This window comes from Octopus bimaculoides, chromosome 12, assembly GCF_046866305.1.
Source record: "Octopus bimaculoides isolate indiv1 chromosome 12, ASM4686630v1, whole genome shotgun sequence".
NCBI classification, from domain to species: Eukaryota; Metazoa; Mollusca; class Cephalopoda; order Octopoda; family Octopodidae; genus Octopus; species Octopus bimaculoides.
Window position 1 is genome coordinate 97,509 of NC_142939.1, and position 23,465 is coordinate 120,973.

The window sequence follows — 23,465 nt, forward strand, 5'->3', positions numbered from 1 at the left end:
ACACATTGATATGCACATATGTATATTTATATATACTTTATCTGTGGGTCAACAAGACTACTATTGGTTTCATGCCTGCCACAGGGAATGTCGGTGCTCATCTCCATCATGGGTCACTCAATGTCAGCCTTGATAATCCAAAAATAAAGAATATTTATCCATTAATGCAGTGTTGAGGTCTCATTCTTACTGTTTGATATTAACGTGTGTGTGTGTGTGTGTGTGTGTGTGTGTGTGTGTGTGTGTGTGTGTACTACATTTGTATGTGTATGAGTGTATCATATCAATGTGTTGAGAAACACTGAGTGAAGTAAATCAAATGATGCTCAGTGGAGATGGAAGATTATGTGGTGTTCATTCATGTTCTGAGAGAATGAAACTAGTATTGAAATATTCAATCTCGTTGAGCCACTTCCTCAAGCGTGGATTGTTAATGACCCTGAAATATAGATACGGATCGTTAGTAAAGCATGGTGCAGTTGATATTAACAACAGTTACATTGATATTAGCAACAAACACAACTTAGCAACATAGATTTATGGTAACATGCATAATTTCCTACATGTATGAAGTATGCAGTTTGTGTAAGTGTGTGTGTGTGTGGGTGGTGCTTGAATGATTTGTGCTTGTGTGACTGCATATATATAGGCATTATGTGAGTGTGTGTGTGTGTGTGTGTGCATGTAGCTACACATTTCCATATATATATATATATATATATAGTTAAAAGAAGAAAAGTAAATGGAGATAAGGAAGTTAACAATTATTTATTATTAACAAATTGGTTGTCTTCGTTTCTTACAGCTGTTTCAATTAATACTCAATAATTTAATTACAAGTTTGTACATTAAATTTGCATTTATGTGACACGAACATAATTTCATCAGGTAGGGGGGGGGGGAAGATGTGGACCTATCAAGTCATTTCAGCAGACTAAATATTACTGTTTATGATTTGTATTATTATATTTTCAGGTGAAGGATTGACAGATTGATCAGAATATGATTGATTAGAATATGATTGATCAGAATATGATTAGGGATAAACCATAGTATTTAGTCTGCTGAAATGAATCAATAGGTCTACATATAACATCCCAAAGTATATCTTTTATTTTTTTTCTCTGATGAAATTATGCTCATACCACATAAATGTAAATTTAATGTATAAATTTGTAATTAAACAATTGAGTATTAATTGAAACGGCTGTAAGAAGCGAAGATGACCAATTTGTTAATAATAAATAATTGTTAACTTCCTTATCTCCATTTTCTTTTCTTTCCCTTCAACTGGATATAACCTATATGCTTAATATATACCTATTGTTTTAAGGGAATTTCATTCCCCAACAATGCTAGGTATTGAACCAGTATTTCCTTGGATGCAACCATCTCTTCACGAGGTTAACATATCCTCTAATTAAATTTATATATAGATATATCTTTTAAAAATATGTTATGTCTTATGACTTTTATTTATGCATGCTAACCACTGGTAATAAATTATTTTAATTTATTATCCTCATATTTACGATAGTAACATTTAATTCTGAGGCTATATACGACACAGTTTTAAATTTCTTTATTTACTGCTGGACTATATATTTATGCCCGTGCTCTTTATCTTCAAATGGATAAAGCTGTCTTGTGCACATGTTTTCGATATGTATTTACAACTACATAACTATTCACATGCTTTGGGGTTCAGTCCTACTGTGTGGCATCTTCAGCAATAGGTGCAAGATGACCAAAGCCTTATATGAATGTGTGACTTTGTATGAGTTTGTTTCTCACCACCAGTTGACAAATGGTATTGGTGTGTTTACGTCCCTGTAACTTAGCAGTTCAGCAACAAAAACTGACAGAATAAGGGTCAAAGTTAAAAAGCAAAATAAGTAGTGGGGTTGATTCTTTTAACTAAAAATTCTTCAAGGTGGTGCTCCAGCATGACCACAGTCTAATGACTGAAACAGGTTAAAGATAAAGGATAAAGGATACATGTACATATATTTGAATTATTCTCATCCCAGGTTACCCTTTTTTCCTTGTATAAGTGACCAAGATCATAACATTGACCCTGAATGGGGCTAGTCTGTTACAGGGTTCAAGGCTTGCAATTTTAAGGGGAGGGCAAAAGCTGACTATGTTGACTTGCTCAGTATTTGACTGCTACTTTATTTATGAGCCTCAAAGGGATGAAAGGCAAAGATGACGTCAGTGTGATTTGAACTCAGTATGTTGGAAGAAATGCTACAAAGCATTTTGTCTGACGCACTAGCAATTCTGCCAGATACCATATATCATCATCATCATCATGTAATGCCCCTTGTCCATGGGTTGGATGGTTTGACCAGGGCTGGTAAGCTGAGGGGCTGCACCAGACTCCAGTCTGATTTGGCAGGGTTTCTATGGCTGGATGCCCTTCCTAATGCCAACCACTCTGAGAGTGTAATGGGTGCTTTTATGTGCCACCAGTATGTGCCACGACTATGATTTCACTGGGTTTGATGGGTCTTCTTCTCAAGCACAGCATAATGCCAAAGGTCTCGGTCATTTGTCATTGACATATGTGTGTGTGTGTGTGTGTGTGTGTGTGTGTGTGTGCATATGTATATATGTATGTATGTATATGTATGTATGTATCCATGTATGTATGTATCTATGTATGTATGTATGTATGTATGTATGTTCGTATGCATGTATGTATGTATGCATTATGTATGTATGTATGCATGTATATGTATGTATGATTGCATGTATGTATGTATGCATGTATATATATGTATGCATGTATGTATGTATATGCATGTATGTACGAATGCATGTATGTATGCATGTATGTATGCATGTATGTATGTATATGTATGTATGTATGCATTATGTATGTATGTATGCATGTATATGTATGTATGTATGCATGTATATGCATATATGTATGTATATGTATGTATGTATGTAATTATGTATGTATGTATATGAGAGTGCATGACGTAATGGTTAAGGTGTTGCACTTATGATTGCAAGATTGTGGTTTCAACTCCTGCACCAGGTGGTGCATTGTGTTATTGAGGAAAGCACTTCCTCTTACATTGTTCTGCAATCACTTTGACACCTGACATTCAAATTCCGCCGAGGTCTACCTTGCCTTTCATCCTTTCGGAGTCGATAAATGAAGCACCAGTTACACACTGGGGTCGATGTAATCGACTTAATCCGTTTGTCTGTCCTTGTTTGTGTGTAGCCCCTTGTGGGCAGTAAAGAAATAAGAAACCTTAGCGTGCTGGAAAAATGTTTATTGGTATTTCACCTGTCATAACATTCTGAGTTCAAATTCTGCTGAGACCAACTTTACTTTTTATCCTTTCAGGATCGATAAAATAGGTACCAGTTGTACGCTGGGGATCAATGTAACCACCTTATCCCTTCCCCCCAAATTGCAGCCCTTCTAGTAAAATTTGAAGCCATTATATCTGACAGAGTAATGGCAGTGTGCTGACAGAACCCTTAGTGTGTTGGACAAAATGCTTTTTGGTATTTCACCCATCATAACATTCTGAGTTCAAATTCTGCCAAGATCGATTTTACTTTTCCTCATGTCAGGGTCAGTAAAATAAGTTCCAGTTGAACATTGGGGGTGGGGGTCGATGTAATCATCTCATCCTCTCCCCCAAAATTGTTGCCCTTGTGGTAAATTTTGAAACCATTACATGTGACAGAATAATCCGAATACTAAGGGATTAAACAAAGTCACTGCACAAAGCATGAAAAGGTTCTTGTTGCTCTGATGGATGAACAAGATGACGATTCGAAGAATCCCTCAGCCATCATTAACAAACGTCACAACCAGAATCATGGCCAAGCCACAGACAATGGCTCAACATCTGTGTGGGGCAGCAGGACGAATTGCATGATAAGAATAAAACAAAGAAATACTAGAAATACATGTGTGGTGTGCATGATGTGTGAGGATGTATTCATTTTTCTGTGTGTATGTATATATATTTGTGTGTGTTTGTACATGATGTGTATGGTGTGTGGTATGTATTCATTTGTCTGTGTGTGTTTATGTGTTTGTGTGTGTATGTTTGCACATGGAGTGAAGCCAATAATTAGTTCATGAGTAACTAGGGGCATTCTACAATACGCAACATAAAGAAACATTCAGCGAGTTTGAATAGTAGTAGTAGTAGTGGTGGTGGTGGTGGTAGTGGTGGCTGTGGTAGTGGTGGGGTGGAAGTAGTAGTAGTAATAGTGGTGGTGGAGGTGGTGGTGGTTATAGTGGTGGGGGTGGAAGTAGTAGTAGTAATAGTAGTAGTGGTAGTGATGGTGATTGTGGTGGTGGTGGTGGCTGTGGTGGTGGTGGTGATGGCTGTGGTAGTGGTGGGGATGGAAGTAGTAGTAATAGTGGTAGTGGTGGTGGTGGTGGTGGTGGTGGTGGTTTTGGTGATGGCTGCGGCAGCAATGGTGGCAGCAGCGGCAGTTGTGGTAGTGGTTATAGTGGTGGGTGTAGTAGTAGTAGTAGTAGTAGTAGTGTATTATCCAGCAAATAATGAACTGAAATCATTTATTAATGTATAATAATAGTTCATGCTAAAAATATACAGAGGCTGAAAACAATAACGTAAAAATATTTAAAAAAATAAAACAAAAAACAAAAGTAAAACAAATCTTAACAAATTAGAATATTACAACAGTAGCAACAAAAACAACAAGAGCAACAAAAACAACAACAATAATTACTATTGTAACAACATTAATAAAATACTGCATTAATGGGATCGCATGAGCATAATTAGAATGCAAAGATAATTATAAACAAACAAATAAGAAATAAATATATAAAAAGAAAAGGAAACAAGAAAAAAACAATGAAACAAGCTTAAATAAAGGAAAGAAAAGATTCAATCATTTGGAAGCAAATTGTGGCACTCTGTCGGTTATGAGGACAAAGAGGTTCCAGTTGATCCAATTGATGGAACAGCCTGCTCATGAAATTAATGTGTAAGTGGTTGAGCACTCCACAGACACATGTACCCTTAATGTAGTTCTCGGGGAGATTCAGCATGACACAGAATGTGTCAAAGCTGACCCTTTGAATTACAGGTAGAACCTCATTTTTGCCAGCTGAGTGGACTGGAGCAACATGAAATAAAGTGTCTTGCTCAAGGACATGATACTCAGCCAGGAACTGAATTCCTTACCACGTGATTATGAGCTGAATACCAGAAACATTAAGCCATGCACCTCCACTAACAATAATAATAATAATAATAATAATAATAATAATAAAAATAATAATAACAGTAATAATAATAATAACAATAATAACGGTAATAATGGTAATAATAATGATAATGAAAAAAATAAAATTTGGTTCACACATTTCATGTTTTTGGTAAATTTAATTTTTATTCAACTTTGATTTTGAATAATGCGAAAAAAAAAAAAAGAAGAGAGAACTGTCTTAAAATTTCAACAAATACAAATTGTAACATTATTAGTTTTCATCACAAAAATACATGAGGACACTTGGTTAATATTCACATACATACACACATACATACATATACACATACATACACACATACATACATACACACATACATACATACATACATACATACATATATATATATGTGTATATATATATATATATATATATGTATATATACATATATATATGAATATGTATATATATATATATATATATATATATATGTACATGCGTGTGTGTGTATATATATATATATATATATATATGTGTATATATATGTATTTGTAAATATGTATATATACATATATTTGTATATGTGTATATATATACATGTGTGTATATATATATATATGTATGTGTGTATGTATATACATATATATATGTAGGCATATATACACACATATCTATACACACACGCATATATATGTATATATATATGTATGTATATATATATATATATATATATATATATATATATATATATATATATATATATACATGTGTGTATATATATGTATTTGTAAATATGTATATATACATATATTTGTATATGTGTATATATATACATGTGTGTATATATATATATATATGTATGTGTTTATGTATATACATATATATATGTAGGCATATATACACACATATCTATACACACACATATATACTCCAACCAACCAGGGGAAGCAATATTTTGGATCTCTGCTTCACAAACAATGTGAGCCTAATCCATAATGTGAAAATAATGCCCACATCTCTCTCAGATCATAACATTATAGAATTAACTATGTATGGTCCTAGACAACCCACTGACACCCACCCCACCAGGAGGACTCAAGTAATATCCAACCTGAATTTCCACGGGGCGGACTGGCATGACAGCCTTTCTATACAAGACAATGACCTCAAACTAAGTCATTTTATGTCAACCATACAAGACATATGCACCAAATACGTGCCATATAGAAAGACCAGCAAACATGCCAATAGAATTCCTAGAGACACAGAACAAAGGTCTCAAACCAGTTAAATAGAGAACTGGAGGATAGGAAAAGGGCTAAATTAAAACTAACACTGTTAGAAATAGAAAACAAAATTAAACTCTCCCATGAAAAGGAGAGAGCAGAGAAGGAAAAGAGAGCAGTAGAAAGCATAAAAACAAACCCCAAGGCTTTCTATAGATTTGCAAAGGAGACTGCTACGGTGCAGTATAAGATAGGACCCCTGTTCCTGCCTAATGGCTCACTGACTGCAGATCCCACATGGATAAGTGAAGTGCTCAGTACACAATTCAAGAGTGTCTTCACCTCTCCTCTGAGTCACATGCAGATAAAGAACTCAGCTGATTTCTTTGACAATAGCACTCAGCAGAAGGGGACTGCATCCATTACCTACATCGACATTGGAGAGGAAGATGTGATAGCTGCCATAAATGAAATAAGCTCAAATTCGGCAACTGGCCCCGATGGTTTCCCAGCTGTCCTCTTAAAGTCGTGTAAACAAGAATTAGCAGGACCACTCCGGATACTCTTCCAGAGTTTCCTTGCAAATGGTAAACTTCCCAAAAAGCTGAAGGAAGGCACCATATGTCCTATCCATAAAGGTGGAAGCAGAGCAGAGGCTGGGAACTACAGGCCCATCTCTCTGACTTCACATATTAGCAAAGTCATGGAACGAATTGTCAGAAGGAGATTGATTGCGTTCGTAGAAGAAAATGACTTGCTGATTGAGACCTAGCATGGTTTCCGTCCAGGTAGAAGCTGCCTCACGCAGCTCTTGCAGCATTATGACTGGGTCCTGAAGCAGCTACTTGACCATTCAAATGTTGATGTGATATATCTTGACTTTGCAAAAGCCTTTGACAAAGTTGATCATGGCTTGATATGTCACAAGCTGTGAAACCTTGGCATAGCTGGTAAATTAGGAGAGTGGCTGCATGACTTCCTGAATGGTAGAAGTCAGACAGTTGCAGCCAATGGAGAACTATCTAGGGAAACACAAATATTGAGCGGTGTTCCACAGGGAACTGTTCTGGGGCCACTACTGTTCATAGTGGCCCTTCTGGACATGCCCACGGTCACTCGGAGAGCCACTGTCACTAGCTATGCTGATGACACAAAGATATCTCAGGCAATAAAGAATCCTGATGATATTGTAAGCCTGCAGAATGACCTAAATGCAATATATGAGTGGGCAGAGCAAAATAATATGCAGTTCAATGCAAAAAAATTTCAAGTACTGCGCTACAAGAACACAAGTACCTCCCAACTGGCATACACAGGGCCTGGAGGTACTGCAATCCCAGAACCACAAACAGTAAGAGATCTGGGCATCAACATGTGTAGTGATGCATCATTTCACATGCACATTGTCAAGTTGACAGCAAAGTGCAGACAACTGGCAGGGTGGATACTGAGGACTTTCCGTACAAGGGATCAAAAAGTCATGTTGATTCTATGGAAGACATTTGTTCTGAGCCGCCTAGACTATTGCTCTCAGTTGTGGTCACCACACAGTGTTAAGCGGACAGCAGAACTCGAGGCAATTCAGTGGCACTATATAAAAAAAGATCGCCACAGTCCAACAGATGACCTACAGGGAGCGACTGAAGGCACTAGGTCTCTACTCCCTGGAGCGCAGGCGGGAGAGATATGTAATAATATACATATGGAAAATACTGGAAGGACTGGTGCCAAACTTTGGTATCAAGTACTACAGGAATGCCCGCACGGGTCGCCACTGCATGGTGCCAAAGGTACCGTCCACTGCATCTCACATAAGAACGAGATACTGCAGCAGCCTCGGTTTCAGAGGACCTCAGCTCTTCAATGCCCTGCCAAAACATTTGAGAGACATGCAAGACATGGATGCGGAGGTCTTCAAGACAAAACTTGACGCTTTCCTCTCCACGATACCAGACGAACCAATGGCTCGTAATGAGATGCAGTTTAGGGCAGCTGTGTCAAATTCTCTTATACACCAGATGTGCCATCAAAACTCTTGATTGGACCATGTCAGATGGGGGAGAAGAGCCATGCAAGGAACGTGAAAATCACGGTGGTGCACCAGCATGACCGCAGCCACTTGGCTGAAACACATAAATAAATAAATAAATAAATATATATATATATATATATATATACATACATATATGTATATATATACATATATATAATTATATACATATACATACACACACATGTATATATGTATATATATAATTATATATATATATATATATATACCATTTTGAGCGTGGCCGTTGCCAGTACCGCCTGACTGGCTCCTGTAGGATTTTCGAGCGAGATCGTTGCCAGTGCCCCTGGACTGGCTTGTGCGGGTGGCACATAAAAGACACCATTTCGAGCGTGGCCGTTTTCGTGCGGGTGACACGTAAAAGCACCCACTACACTCTCTGAGTGGTTGGCGTTAGGAAGGGCATCCAGCTGTAGAAACTCTGCCAAATCAGACTGGAGCCTGGTGTTGCCATCCGGTTTCACCAGTCCTCAGTCAAATCGTCCAACCCATGCTAGCATGGAAAGCGGACGTTAAACGATGATGATGATGATATATATATATATATATATATATTTATAATTGTCTGTTTTTTATCAAGTTATATATTAAAAACAATTTTACTTTTAACTGAAAGATTGCTCAATACTTTTAGTCAAACACTGTTTTATTCCCTTTTACTATGATTAGGTTGATATTGATGATGGCAATCAAACCAGAACTTTGCAGTCACTGTCAACCCTCTTCTTGTAAAAGTTAATATATATATATATAATAGAACTCAATAGAACTCAATAGACATATGCCTCTGAATGAGGCTTTCATCAAATACTGAGCATTAATAAGAAAATAGATGACAAAGGAATAAACAATTACATTTTGAACTTTGTTAGCTTACAGCTGTTTCAGCAATAAGATGTCGCGGACTCAACTATGAGGCCATCACATTTTGTAATGGAAACAGCTGTAAGGTAACGAAGTTCAAAAGGTAATTGCTTATTTCTTTGTCATCTCTTTTTTCATATATTCTTTTATTCTTTGATTTTTTCACTTGTTTCAGTCATTTGACTGCAGCCATGCTGGAGCACTGCTTGTAGTCGAGAAAATCTCCCCCAGGACTTATTCTTCGTAAGCCTAATACTTATTCTATCATTCTATTTTGCCAAACCGGTAAGTTACATGGATGTAAACACACCAGTATCGGTTGTCAAGTGATGTTGTGGGGACAAGCACGACACACAAACATATACACACATATACATATATTTTATATATATATATATATATATATATATATATATATAATAATAATATTATTAGGGACAAAATCCAAAATTACAGGTAAAAAACTCAATTAAAATCAATTTATAAAAAATTAAAATTAAATTAAACTATATGTGATAGTGGATTTTCATCGATGAGTTCTTGAAAATTGGTTATTTTCCCTAAAACTATATATATATATATATATATATATATATATGATGGGATTCTTTCAGTTTCCGTTTACCAAATCCACTCACAAGACAGAAGCCCGTCATATATATATATATATATATTATACAACAGGCTTCTTTCAGTTTCCACTCAAAAGGCTTTGGTTGGTCAGAGGTTATAGTAGAAGACGCATGTCCAAGGTGCCATGCAGTGGGTCTGAACCAAAACCATGTGATCGGTAAGCAAGCTACTTGCCACACAGCCACTCCTGTGATTGAACATTGCTATATCATTACACACCCAGATACACAATTCATGCACACACATACACACACACATATACATACATACACACACACACACACATACATACATACACACATACATACATACATACATACATACATATATACATACACACATATATATATTTATATATATGTATGTATGTATAGACACACATACATATTCTTATACATTAATTAGCATAATAAATTAGCATAATAAATTAGCATAATAAATTAGAACTTATGTTTGTGAATGAGATCATTGATTGAAGGATTTAAATTGATAAATATACAAAAAATTCAATGAAATGAAAACATACATAATACTCTTTTCTACTCCAGGCACAAAGCCTAAAATTTCTTGGGAGGGGACCAGTTGATTAGATCGACCCCAGTATGCAACTGGTATTTAATTTATCAACCCCAAAAGGATGAAAGGCAAAGTCAACCTCAGCGGAATTTGAACTCAGAACGTAACGGCAGATGAAATACCACTAAGCATTTTGCCTGGCATGCTAACGTTTCTGCCAACTTGCTGCCTTACATACATAATATTAAGAATCAAAAAATTATCAGCATAAGAACAAACAACTATATCTCTCATAATAATAATAATAATAATAATAATAATAATAATGACAATCTTTTGTGCTATAGGCACAACACATGAAATTTCATGGGCAAGTGTAAGTTGATAGCATCAACCCAAGTATTTGACTGGTACTTGTTTTTTCAGCCCTGAAAGGATAAAAGACAAAGTTGGTTTTTGCAGAATTTGAACTCAGAATGTAAAGTTGGATGAAATGCTGCTAAGCATTTTGTCCTACGGGCTAATGTTCTGCCTTAATAATAATGATAATAATAATCCTTTCTACTGGAAGCACAAGGCCTCAAATATTGGGGGAAGGGATTAAGTAGATTACATCAACTCCAGTACGTAACTGGTACTAGTTTTATTAACCCCGATAGGATGAAAGGCAAAGTTGACCTCGGTGGAATTTGAACTCAAAATCTAAAGGCAGACAAAATACCGCCTGGCATGCTAATGATTCTGCCAGCTCACCACCTTAATAACAATAATAATAATAATAATAATAATAATAATAATAATAATGAGCAGAAGTAGTGGGGGGAGTATCATTGCCATGTGTTCAGAGGAATTCTTTGGGGTTTGAATGATTCACCTTTGGAAAGATGGGTGTTTTGTTCAACATTCTTAAACAACCCTTATTCAGGGACCTTTCGACTGGGATAGGCTACTTGACCTGGAGAAAATTCTAACTGGGCACCACCTGTAAGGTCTTGTGCTGTTTATCTTGATAGGAGTTCACCATGTTGCATACATATGGTTGTGATGCATGTGCCTGGTGCACTCTTATCAGATGAGTAATCATGACTGGTATGTTGGGCTTTGTACTTTTCTATCCAGGTGTCACTTCAATGGCATGTACTGCTCTCTCACCCAATAATAATAATAATAATAATAATAATATGTCATGCAAAATATAATTTCAAATATTATAAATTAAAACACATCAAAAACTTTAGCGTTAAAAGGAATGAATTAAATAAACACATAGTTAATATAGTAAAATATAATTTTATCACACTATGCAAAGTAAGTGAGACTAGTAGAGTTGTGAGTCTTGTCTAAGAATGCAAGGCTGTGTAACCCTCTTGTCTTTTGTGTTATTAACAATGTGCTGTGTCCTTAAGCAATTAGTTCATTCTACTGAGCAGTAAATTGATTTCAGTAGAAGTCATGTGTAATTAGCATTGGTTTCTTTTTCAGCCACAATGGACTCACCCCCACCCACATCACACCCCAACTGAATCTCAGTTTAAGCAATTCTATCATTTATTGTGCCAAATTGGAGACAAGATTAATGAATTATGTGTTTGTAGGCTATGGAAGCATTCAGAATTTATAGTGTCTGGCACTTCAACAAAATTTAATCATTTCACTGATTGTCTCACACTCACTCTCTCTCCCTCTATCTCTCCCTCCTACTCTTCGCTAAAGCAACAACAGCATCTCAATCTTCTTCTCTGTTGGGCATCTTATATCTCTTTGGATACCAACCCACCCACCCACCCACAGTTCTATGAAATGAATACTTCTGCTCTAAAGTGTTTCTATTTCAATTGAAATCTTTCACCATCATTTTATATATCAGAAACTTTTGGTAAGTGCATGGGCATGGCCAAGTGGCTAAGAACCTTGCTTTGCAACCATGTTGTTTTGGGTTCAATCCTACTGTATGGCACCTTGGGCAAGTGTGTATCTTCTACTACAGTCCCAGGCAGACCAATGACTTGTAAGTAAATTTGGTAAATGGAAACTGTTTAGGAGCTCTTTGTATATAAATATATATATATATACTTTTATTCTTTTACATGTTTCAGTCACTTTGACTGTGGCCATGCTGGAGCACAGCCTTTAGTCGAGCAAATCGACCCCAGGACTTATTCTTTGTTAGCCTAGTACTTATTCTATCAGTTTCTTTTGCCGAACAGTTAAGTTTTGGGGACGTAAACACACCAACATCGGTTGTCAAGCAATGGTGTGGGAACAAACACAACCCCCCCACACACACACATACGACAGGCTTCTTTCAGTTTCCGTCTACCAATTCACTCACAAGGCTTTGGTCAGCCCGAGGCTAAAGCAGAAGACATATATATATATATATATATATATATATATATATATATATATATATAAACATGGAACTTAGATGATGGTGATGATGATTATGTGTGTGTGTCTGTGTGTGCATTTGTATGTATGTGTGTATATATATATGTGTGTGTGTGTATATGTATATATGTATGTGTGTATATGTATATACATACATATATATGTATGGATGGATGTATGTGATTGTGAGTTATTGTGCTTGTCCACTTCCACCACTTGACAACCAGTGTTGGTTTGTATACATCCCTGTTACTTAGGTGTATGACAAAAGAGGCCAATAGCATGCGTGTCACACTTAGATAAGTACTGGGGTCAATTCATTCAATTAAACCTTTCAAGACACTGCTCTAGCATGGCCATAGTCCGAACACTGAAACAAGTAAGAGGTGAAAGATGGAATAATGGAAACTTTAGTTATTTTCGAAAACCATTCCAAACTGCCAATTATTTTTCAGATTTAATTGTAAAATATTGGTGTTTGTATCTGAATTGAAACAAGATTGCCAAAGAATAAGTCCTGGGGTCGACTTGCTCGACTAAAGGCGGTGTTCCAGCATGGCCACAGTCAAAAGACTGAAACAAGTAAAAGAGATTGCCAAAGAATTAAATATTAAACTTTTGTTAATGTCCTACATTATGGGGCTGTTATGCTCCTTAATAAAGGTATTTGTGCCTATGGTTAAAACAAAGTTCACTGATTCTTTTATTGGTTCCTTCCATGCTCAATTAGAACTGACCAAACTACTCAACAATGGCGTTCAGACATAGGAAGACAGCTCACTGAATTTTTAGGTATTGGTTTCAAAATTTTGGTACGAGGCCAAGGCCAGCAATTTCAGAGGTGCGGGTTAAGTTAATTACATCGACCCCATTGCACAACTGGTACTTGTTCTATTGACCTTGAAAGGATGAAAGACAAAGTTGGTCCCAGTGACTCATGAACTCAGAATGTAAAGATGAGCAAAATACTGCCAGGAATTCTGCCCAATGTGCTAATGGTTCTGTCAGTTTGCTGCCTTACTGAATCTTCAAATACTGATTTTCAAATTTTGGCACAAGGCCAACAATTTCAAGGGAGGGTGGGGTAAGTCAATTACATTACTGTCAGGGCTCAACTGGTACTTATTCTATTGACCCCAGAAGGATGAAAGGCAAAGTCAACCTCAGTAGAATTTGAACTCAGGGCATAACAACAGATGAAATGCTACTATGCATGTTAATGATTCTTTTCTACCCTAGGTACAAGGCCCGAAATTTTGGGGGAGGGGCCAGTCGATTAGATTGACCCCATTATGCAACTAGTACTTAATTAATCGATCCCAAAAGGATGAAGAGCAAAGTTGACCTGGGCAGAATTTGAACTCAGAACGTAAAGACAGACGAAATACCCCTAAGCATTTCGTCAGGTGTGCTAACGTTTCTGCTAGCTCTCCATCTTAAAAAATGTTCTTTTCTACTCTAGGCACAAGGCCCAAATTTTTGGGAAGGGGGCCAGTCGATTAGATCAACCCCAGTACGCAACTGGTACTTAGTTTATTAACTCCAAAAGAAGAAAGGCAAAGTCGACCTCGACGGAATTTGAAGTCAGAATGTAAAGTCCGATGAAATTCCACTAAACATTTCGTTCGGCATTCTAATGTTTCTGCCAGCTCACTGCCTTAGCATGCTAATTAATACACCAGCTCCACTATTTTGTGTAAGGACAGATGAAATGCTGCTAAGCATTTTTCCCAGGGTGCTAACGATTCTGCCAGTTCATCACTGAATCTTTGAATATTTGTTACAAGTTTTGACAGAAATTTTAGGGGAGGTGTATGTCAGTTACATCGGCCCCAGTATTCAACTGGTACATATTTTATTGACCCTGAAGAGATGAAAAGCAGAGTTGATGTTGGCAGAATTTGAATTCAGAACATGAAGTCAAATGAAACGCCGCTAAGCATTTTGCTTGACATGGTAGCAATTTTGCCAGCTCCCCGCCTAACATCTGATTACAAACAATCAATTAATTGGATCTATTCAAGTGATAAATACATATTTAATCCCGTTTTAAAATTTAGTTAATCCAACTTATAATCTACCCGACTGAGTAAAAAATGAAAAAATGAAAGTTGTTATGCATTTGAAGAATCAGATACTTCTGACTATGAACTGCATCTAGTTAGCTTGCCCCATATTTGCACTGCTAGGTCATTGTCAGTTACATTACATTTGTTTGTCATTATATTACCAATTAATTACTTGAAAACTATATTTTTTAGTTTAGATGTTTATGTTACCTGAAATAAGGAAGTGGTTAAAATCTTGGGTTACCAATGACAGACTATCTGGTTTAAGTTGAAAATCTTGCCTGGCCATTGTATCATGTATCTGAACAACACTCTTGAACACAAGTGCCCCCTCTCCACACATACATTTATGCGTATGTTTGCATAAAGGAAGAAAGAGAGAAACAAAGAGTAAGATACAGAGAGAAAGAAATGGTAAAACTGTTGGATAAATAACAAGCGATATCCATATCCTACATCTCAATGATGGGGATTAATACGAGTCATATGTAATTCTGCAATAGTCGCAGCATATCTAGAACTGATGTCAACACATACAGCTGAACAACCATAATAATAAGGTTGGTTAACAAGTTACAAATGATTAGGATTATCCTTTTAATCTTTTTAGTAGATAAGCTTCAATAATGATATACATCAGAGAGCATGTGCAGACCATATCAAAAAACTTACAACCATGTTTCACAGTAAAATACTTTTCAGTTTCTGGATATGCTTCACTGATCAGCCATTCATGAATAAATAACTGCTGAAGTTGTTTGACTACCTAAGCAGTAAAATGATACAGATCAGAGCTTTATTGCTTGAGATATACTCGGAGAATGACCCATGTATCAGTACTGACATACCACAGTTTTATTTTCTTTCTGGTGAAATGTGAAGACCTTTGACTAAAAAAGAAAAAAGGAGCCTTCTTATTATAAAAGGCTTACATCAAAGCACTTATCAAAATCTCAAGTACTTGTAAAACATGTAACTGATATTCTCAAAACAAGTTTATTAACAAAATGAAATTTTTGACACACTCGGCTAAAAGAAGTCTCTGTTACTGGTGTAATTGTGCACAAAATAATAACATAAGTGTATATATATTTAGCAAGGATGAAAAATGTATATACTACACTTGCAATATAATTGTTAAGATAATAAAAAATTAAATGTAAATAATATATTTATACATGTATTTGCAATGTATCATAATCAGACTCCCAAGAGACTAGTGTTGGTGATAAATTGACAAAAAGAGTTCACTGAACTTGGTGTGAAGATTGGAAGATCCAATGTTTTGGACAGTGTCCTTCTTTAAGGAAAAGTTGACAGTAGAGAAATTAAGGAGAGAGAGAGAGAGAGCAGAGTGTAATATCCTTTGTAATTCATATGTATTAAAAATGTCTATGTTAACAGATGTATGAAGCCATCACTGTTCACTTTAGAATGTTACTGTTTGTTTAGTCTAAGGTGAACCATGAATCAGCAGACCTTTGATCAAAGGCATTCCACAGCCATGGCCATCCCAACTTTTGGTATATCTAGAGCTATATTGTTCAATGTGTTCATTCATTTTTGAGATGGTAGGATATGATTTGATAAGATGTTGGCTGCTGTAAAGTTTAACTGGCAACCAATAGAAACATCATTTACACTTGTTGGCCACATATTTTCATGGAATTGAGTGTTACTAGAAAGAAGATGAGAAATTACACAAAGAGGGCCGCAAATAGGTTTACATGAAGACGATGACAACTTACTCAAAGATGACCAAAAACTTTAAAATAGTTAAAAGATCAAACGTTTTGAAAGAGAAGTTTAATGGTTTCAGTTGAATGAACCTCAGTTTGAACCATGGACTCCACAGAAGCAGGTGGTAGAGAATGATAAGTTAATGAGTGTTTCATTGACATACAATGGTTGAGCTTAAAACCTTTAGAAGTCAAAATCTACAAAAGGAAGGTGGTGTAGCAACAACAAAACCAACAACAACAGCAATACAATATCTGGCAGAGTAAGAGATTGGTAACAGAGGCCAATACACTACTACATGCAACAGAAAAGTTAGACTGCTATAACTATTTGGCTATTGAATCAGCTAGTATATGAGGCAAATGTCACATGAACTTCAACAGTTGGGTAGTGACATGAAGGCAAACACAGATAAGTATCAAGTTAGGATGGCAATCTATATCCATTACGACATTAAAGTTAAGATACCAACAACTATAAATCTTTATGTTTACTGCTCTATTTAAGATGACTGCAGTTGTCTAGTAGCAGTTTAGTTGTACTTTTAATTTGATTTAGCAAACTTAAATCATAACCCAAAGCTTTACTCTTTAGCATAGCTAAATTATTAAAAAATAAGGAAAGAATGGTTCTCTATAATTCAGTGAGTTGTTGCTAATCTGTAGCTGGAAATTCCATGAAAGGAATTGAATTCGGTGCTTTTAACCAATGAATTATACAGCTATTTTATTGTGCATTTCTATTTGCAGTGGAATATTTGCTCACCTTATTGTAACTACTTAAATGTATGTGGATGTGGAAATAGGGAGAATTAACATCTTAGCCAAGATGTTCACTATAATGTTCATAACAATATATGAACTGCAGATCTGTTGGCTGGTTGTCAGGCTTTCTATAGAGAGTGATAGTAAAGAACTCAATTCTGTGACATTTAAACAGACATCATTTATTTTATAATAAAATATTCCAGTTTATATTTTCATAATATTCAACACAATATGTTTCAGCAAGTGTAGTACAAAACTAGTCATCATTAAGCCAAGCACACTATCTTTATTTTATATATACAGTAATACCCCACTTTACGAGGGCCCACTTTGCGAAACCCTGGGGTTTACGTGCTTTTACGAGTTTTATTTTCTGTTTTACGAGTTTTCGGTTTATGAGTGGTCTCCACGAACAAATTAACTTGTACATCAAGGCACTACTGTATACTAGTAGTTTCAAACCCAATGGATAAAGATTGAGTAGTAACCTTCAGAGCAGACATTTTATATTTAGTTTAAATATGAAATAAAATTACTTGTTTAAAATTATTACAATAGGCGTAGGAGTGGCTGTGTGGTAAGTAGCTTGCTTTCAAACCACATGGTTCTGGGTTCAGTCCCACTGCATGGCACCTTGGGCAAGTGTCTTCTACTATAACTTTGGGCTGACCAAAGCCTTGTGAGTGGATTTGGTAGACGGAAACTGAAAGAAGCCTGTCATATATATGTATGTGTGTGTATATGTTTGTGTGTCTGTGTTTGTCCCCCAACATCATTTGACAACCATTGGTGGTGTGTTTACGCCCCCGTAACTTAGTGGTTCGGCAAAAGAGACCGATACAATAAGTACTAGGCTTACAAAGAATAAGTCCTGGGGTCGATTTGTTCGACTAAAGGCAGTGCTCCAGCATGTCCACAGTCAAATGACTGAAGCGAGTAAAAGAGGACAAGAGAAAGTAGTGATTAAATCACACAAACCTTATGAAACTTTTGAAAAAGAAGTTACAGCAAAACTCTTTATATTTTTTATATTTTGCAAGAGTTTTTTTTTGAGCAATATATCACACCACAAACAGTCTTGATTACAAATACTGAAGGTGTCAAATTATAGGAGACCATGAAATAGAGCTTTTCTCAAAGGCATTGAGGATATAAATAAACTTAAATATTTTCAACTTGGTACCGAAATCAAGTCTCACTTTTTTTTTATGGTTTATTGGAAATTTGCTATTTCACTTCAGGTTTAGCAGAAGAAAAATTTTAATGTTTTTGATAGTCAACTTTAATGTGACCATCCAAGATGAAAGGGTTTCTATAGCTGCACTATCAGATTAATCATTAAGCATATTGATTAAATAGTGATATTTTAAATTGAAGAATTTGAAATTTACCTCCATCTGCAAAAATGGTAAAACTGAATAATTGCATAAGAGGAAAAAAGCTTTAAAATTTGAAATTGCAGTTTGTAGAAATATATATATATATATATATATATATACGTATATACATTCACACATACACATATATGTACACACCCTACATATACACAGATAGACATATATATATACACATACATATATATATATATATATATATATATATATACACACACACACACATATATATACACACACACATATATATACCCACATATATATATACACACATGTATATATAGATATATATACATATATGCATGTATGTATGTGTGTGTGTGTGTGTGTGTGTGTGTGTAGGCACAACACTACCTCTTTTTCCATAGGGTGGAGTAGTTATTGTCAACGAAATTGACCTCAGGACTTGGCTGGTGTTTATTTTTACCGACTCTAATGGGGATAAAACACAAGGCCATCCTTAATGGAACTTGATATAACCACCCAAGCTTGTTAACTTGTATGACATATTTCTTTTTAGCTTTCTACTGTTTCTTCCAAATAACAACAATAGCAAGAATGAAGTCTTTCACTCATACACAGGCAAAATATTTGTGGGGTATAAGTTGACTGAATTGACCCCAAACAAAAAAAGAAGCTTTTATGGTGTCTATCACAGTAATCCTTTCTACTAAAGGCACAAAACCTGAAATTTGCGGGGAGGGGACTAGTTGATTAGACTGACCCCAGTGCTTCACTGGTACCTAATTTATCGACCCTGAACAGATGAAAGGCAAAGTCAAACTCTGTAGAATTTGAACTCAGATCGTGCAGACGGGTGAAATGCTATTAAGCATTTCGCCTGATGTGCTAACGATTCTGCCAGCTTGCTACCTTAGTAATGATAATGGTTTTCAAGTCAGAATATGAAACGATGCATCATAATTCATTTTTATACCTGCAGGTCATGCACTAATTGTTCTGATGATAATGGAAGGCTTGAAAATTTTCAATATTAAATTGAATGTTATTTTCTTTAATCCATTTATATATTGAATTAATATCTTTCTAAGATATTTTTTTTACATCCTTGGGGTTCTTGGTGTCTTTTGATAAATTCATCAACCCCATTACATGACTGGTACTCATTTTATCAACCCTGAAAGGATGAAAGTCAAAGTTGACAGCAACAGAATTTGAATTATGAATGTAAAGACAAATGAAATGTCACAAAGTATTTTATCTGACATTGCTAAGGGTTTTGCCATCTCAATGTCTGAGTAATAATAATGGTAAGGGTCTCATACTTTTGGCACAAGGCCAGCAATTTTGGGGGCAGAGGATAGTTGATTACATCAATCATCCTATCGCACAACTGATACTTATTTTGTCTACCCCAGAAAGATGAAAGACAAAATCAATCTCAGTGCAATTTGAACCCAGGACATAAAGATGGATGAAATGCTGCTAGGAAAATTGTCCAGCACAGCATGCCACCTTACTACCATTTAAATAATATTGGTTTCAAATTTTAGCACAAGGCCAGCAGTTGGGGGGGGGGGCAGTTAGTCAATTACATAGACTCCATTGCACAACTGGTACTTACTTTATCAGAGGGCCAACCTTGTTACATTCTGTATCACATTGAATCTACTTGAGAACTACACTAAGGGTACATGTGTCTGTGGAGTGCTCGGCCATCTGCACATTAATTTCACAAGCAGGCTGTGAAATACAAGCCAAGTCCTTAAGTCAATTTCATTGACTATAGCTACTGCCTCCTATAAAAACGCTTGTCATTATGACTCATGGAGTGTCAGTTATACTGTCTCAATTTATATAACATGGGCTGTATTTGATGCAGGTTGATTGTTTTTGTTTATTACGATTAATAAAACTTCTATAGTTGATCATGTTTTGTCTTGTTCTTTTGTGGAATTCAGTATAAAATTGCTGTAATCATTAATTACTTAATTAGTATAATTAGTGTTTTTCTATCTTGTGTGCTTTGTATTTAGATAATGCTTCAATTCTATATAGAAGTCCACAAAGAACTAAAAGATTAACTACAGAAGCTTTTTTTATCATAAAATGCAAACCCCAAATCAACCTGCACACATGAATTATATCATTAAAAGTTACTGTGAGTTGAGCATTAAGCAGTTTTGAACTTATCAATTGCAACATCACTTCCATAATCTCTTTCTGCTATCAGCAATGGAATAATCTTGGTTACAGAAGGTAGCAACAATTTGTCATTATATCATCAGTTCTTCAGTAGTTTGGCTCTGGGAAGAACTTGAACTGTTAATGGACTTCACAATATTTATGTTCTAAATTACATGTAAAAGACTAATGAGGAAATATGGAATAATTATTAATGAATAAAAAATTAAACACAGTTGTAACATTTCAGAGCGGGAGAGAATGTATGTGTGTATGTACATGTATAGGCATGTTTTGCTTTGAGTTCTGCATTCAGTGTTGTATGGTAAAAGCAACCACAACTGGGGACAATACTATAGAGATTAAGAATAAAAGTCTGCCACAGAACCAATATGGTTTCCTGTTCTTTTGTTCTAAATGATCTTAGAATTCAACCTGCTAAGAATTCAACAATGATACCATCCTAGTAATCAGAATACAAAACGATGCACCATAATTCATTTTTATACCTGCAGGTCATGCACTGATTGTGCCGATGATAATGGAATGCTTGAAAATTTTCAATATTAAATTGAATGTTATTTTCTTTAATCCACTTATATATTCAATTAATATCTTTCTAAGATATTTTTTTTACATCCTTGGGGCTCTTGGTATCTTTTGATAAATTCATATTGTCAGCATATCTAGTGAGAGTAGCTGTTTTGTATAAATGATAACTTATCTGGCAGATCCACAACAAACAACGAGGGTAACAGGATGGTTCCTTGGGGGACTCCACTCACAATAATTGTATCTTTGAAAGAACAACATTGGCTGCAACAACTTGATCTCCATCTTAAAAAGTCATGCTGCCACTCTTGTAAACTTAACAAAGCTTGCGGCATATTCTGTAGCCAACTTTCTCAAAAGCCTTCACAAGATTAAAATATATCACACACATTTGATTAGCTGAGCAGCAGTTTCAACAACCAATCATAATTCTGTAGAACCTGTATGAATTAGCTGAGTGACAATATATCATTTTTCTCTAAGAATGTGATCAGTTTCTCCACTTATAATTCATTCAATAACTTTGCTGTTATATGAAGTCAGAGAGGCAGACCTGTACATCTTAGTATCTATTCTACTTCCATCCTTTTGAAGAGGACATTTTGTGCTTTGTTTCAATTTTTGTGAGAGCTGATCACTTGCAAGGAAGCTTTTCAAAGTATCTCAAGAGGCTTTACTTAAGCTCTTTTGCAGGTTTCCAAGAAAATTGTAGGAATCTATTAGGAGTTCTTACTGAATTTTGGTTCTTTTAATTGATGACTGAAATGACTTGTTCTTCTTTTATAGTGGCATAATAGATGGTTATCCTTTCTCTGTGTTGAACTGTAGCATTGAAGAATTATCTGACAAATTTATTTCCATGTTTCACATCAAAGTTGTTCATTCAGTCTTTTGCTTCTTCTTTTAAGATCTGCAGTCAGTGAACTATTTTATTGGAATGGCGGTCTTGTTTTGAAATACAGTAAAGCATTTTCTTTAGAGTTTATGTTTACTGCAGCCCCTAAGCTTTCTTTTTGCATTCTCCTTTTCATGAGAATGTTTTATCTTATTCTAGATTTCTAAGAGTGTCTCTTTAAAATAGTTTCTTTCATTGCCCATGGTTTGATGATTTGTTCATCAGAATTTTTGCATGTTTTAAATATATTTTTTGCATAATATATATATATCCCTTTCATTGCCAACCCAGCTGAAACCAGCTCTGGTTCTGAGTACAAATGTCCTGTTTCCATAAGTTTTGAATTAAAATCTTCCAACCAAACCTTAGTCACAATTTATGTTCCAAACACCAGCTTAATGATAACAAAGTTATTTTACTAAATTCTTTGTTATATTTAAAGTAATTGAAAGAAACAGAGAGCATCTCAACAGAAATACAGTAACGAAAGGGATATATATCATTATCATCATCGTCATTGTTTAACGTCAGCATGGAAAATGGATGTTAAACGATGATGATGATCATCATGATGATATTATGCAAAATATATATTCAAAAATACAAAGATATATGTGTGAGTGTGTATATATATATTATTAGTACGTAGCTAATTTTACCCAAGGAGATGAAAAGGAAAGACAGTTACAGCAAGAATTGAACTCAAAGCCAAGACAGAGGAAATGAACTACAAGATATGTAGCTGGCACTCAGTCAGCCTTTACCACTGTTCATGCATCATCCTGGATTGGAAAGTTAAGGTTAAAATCTTCAACAAATTTGTAAAATTTTACAGAAACTGCTGATTGTTTATATATCCCTGTTCTGATACCAGCAGATTTGAACACTTTAAACGAGGTTATAATTAGAGCAGATAGCAATTAATGTTGGTATGACTAATGAACATTGGTTGTATGGTTAAGCAAGTTGTCTTTG

General features: G+C 35.4%; 1 protein-coding gene across 5 annotated transcripts in view; it reads right to left on the reverse strand.

Annotated features, from left to right (window-relative positions):
* Positions 1 to 212: 212 nt before the first annotated feature.
* LOC106880139 (voltage-gated potassium channel subunit beta-2) overlaps positions 213 to 23,465 on the reverse strand; it is a 223,955-nt gene continuing 200,702 nt past the window's right edge. For all 5 annotated transcript variants that reach the window (XM_089360669.1, XM_089360670.1, XM_052972031.2 and 2 more), the window contains one exon: positions 213 to 439. In XM_089360669.1, coding sequence (XP_089216795.1) covers positions 355 to 439 — 85 coding nt within the window. In that variant the 3' untranslated portion in view covers positions 213 to 354. The remainder of the gene's footprint in view (positions 440 to 23,465) is intronic.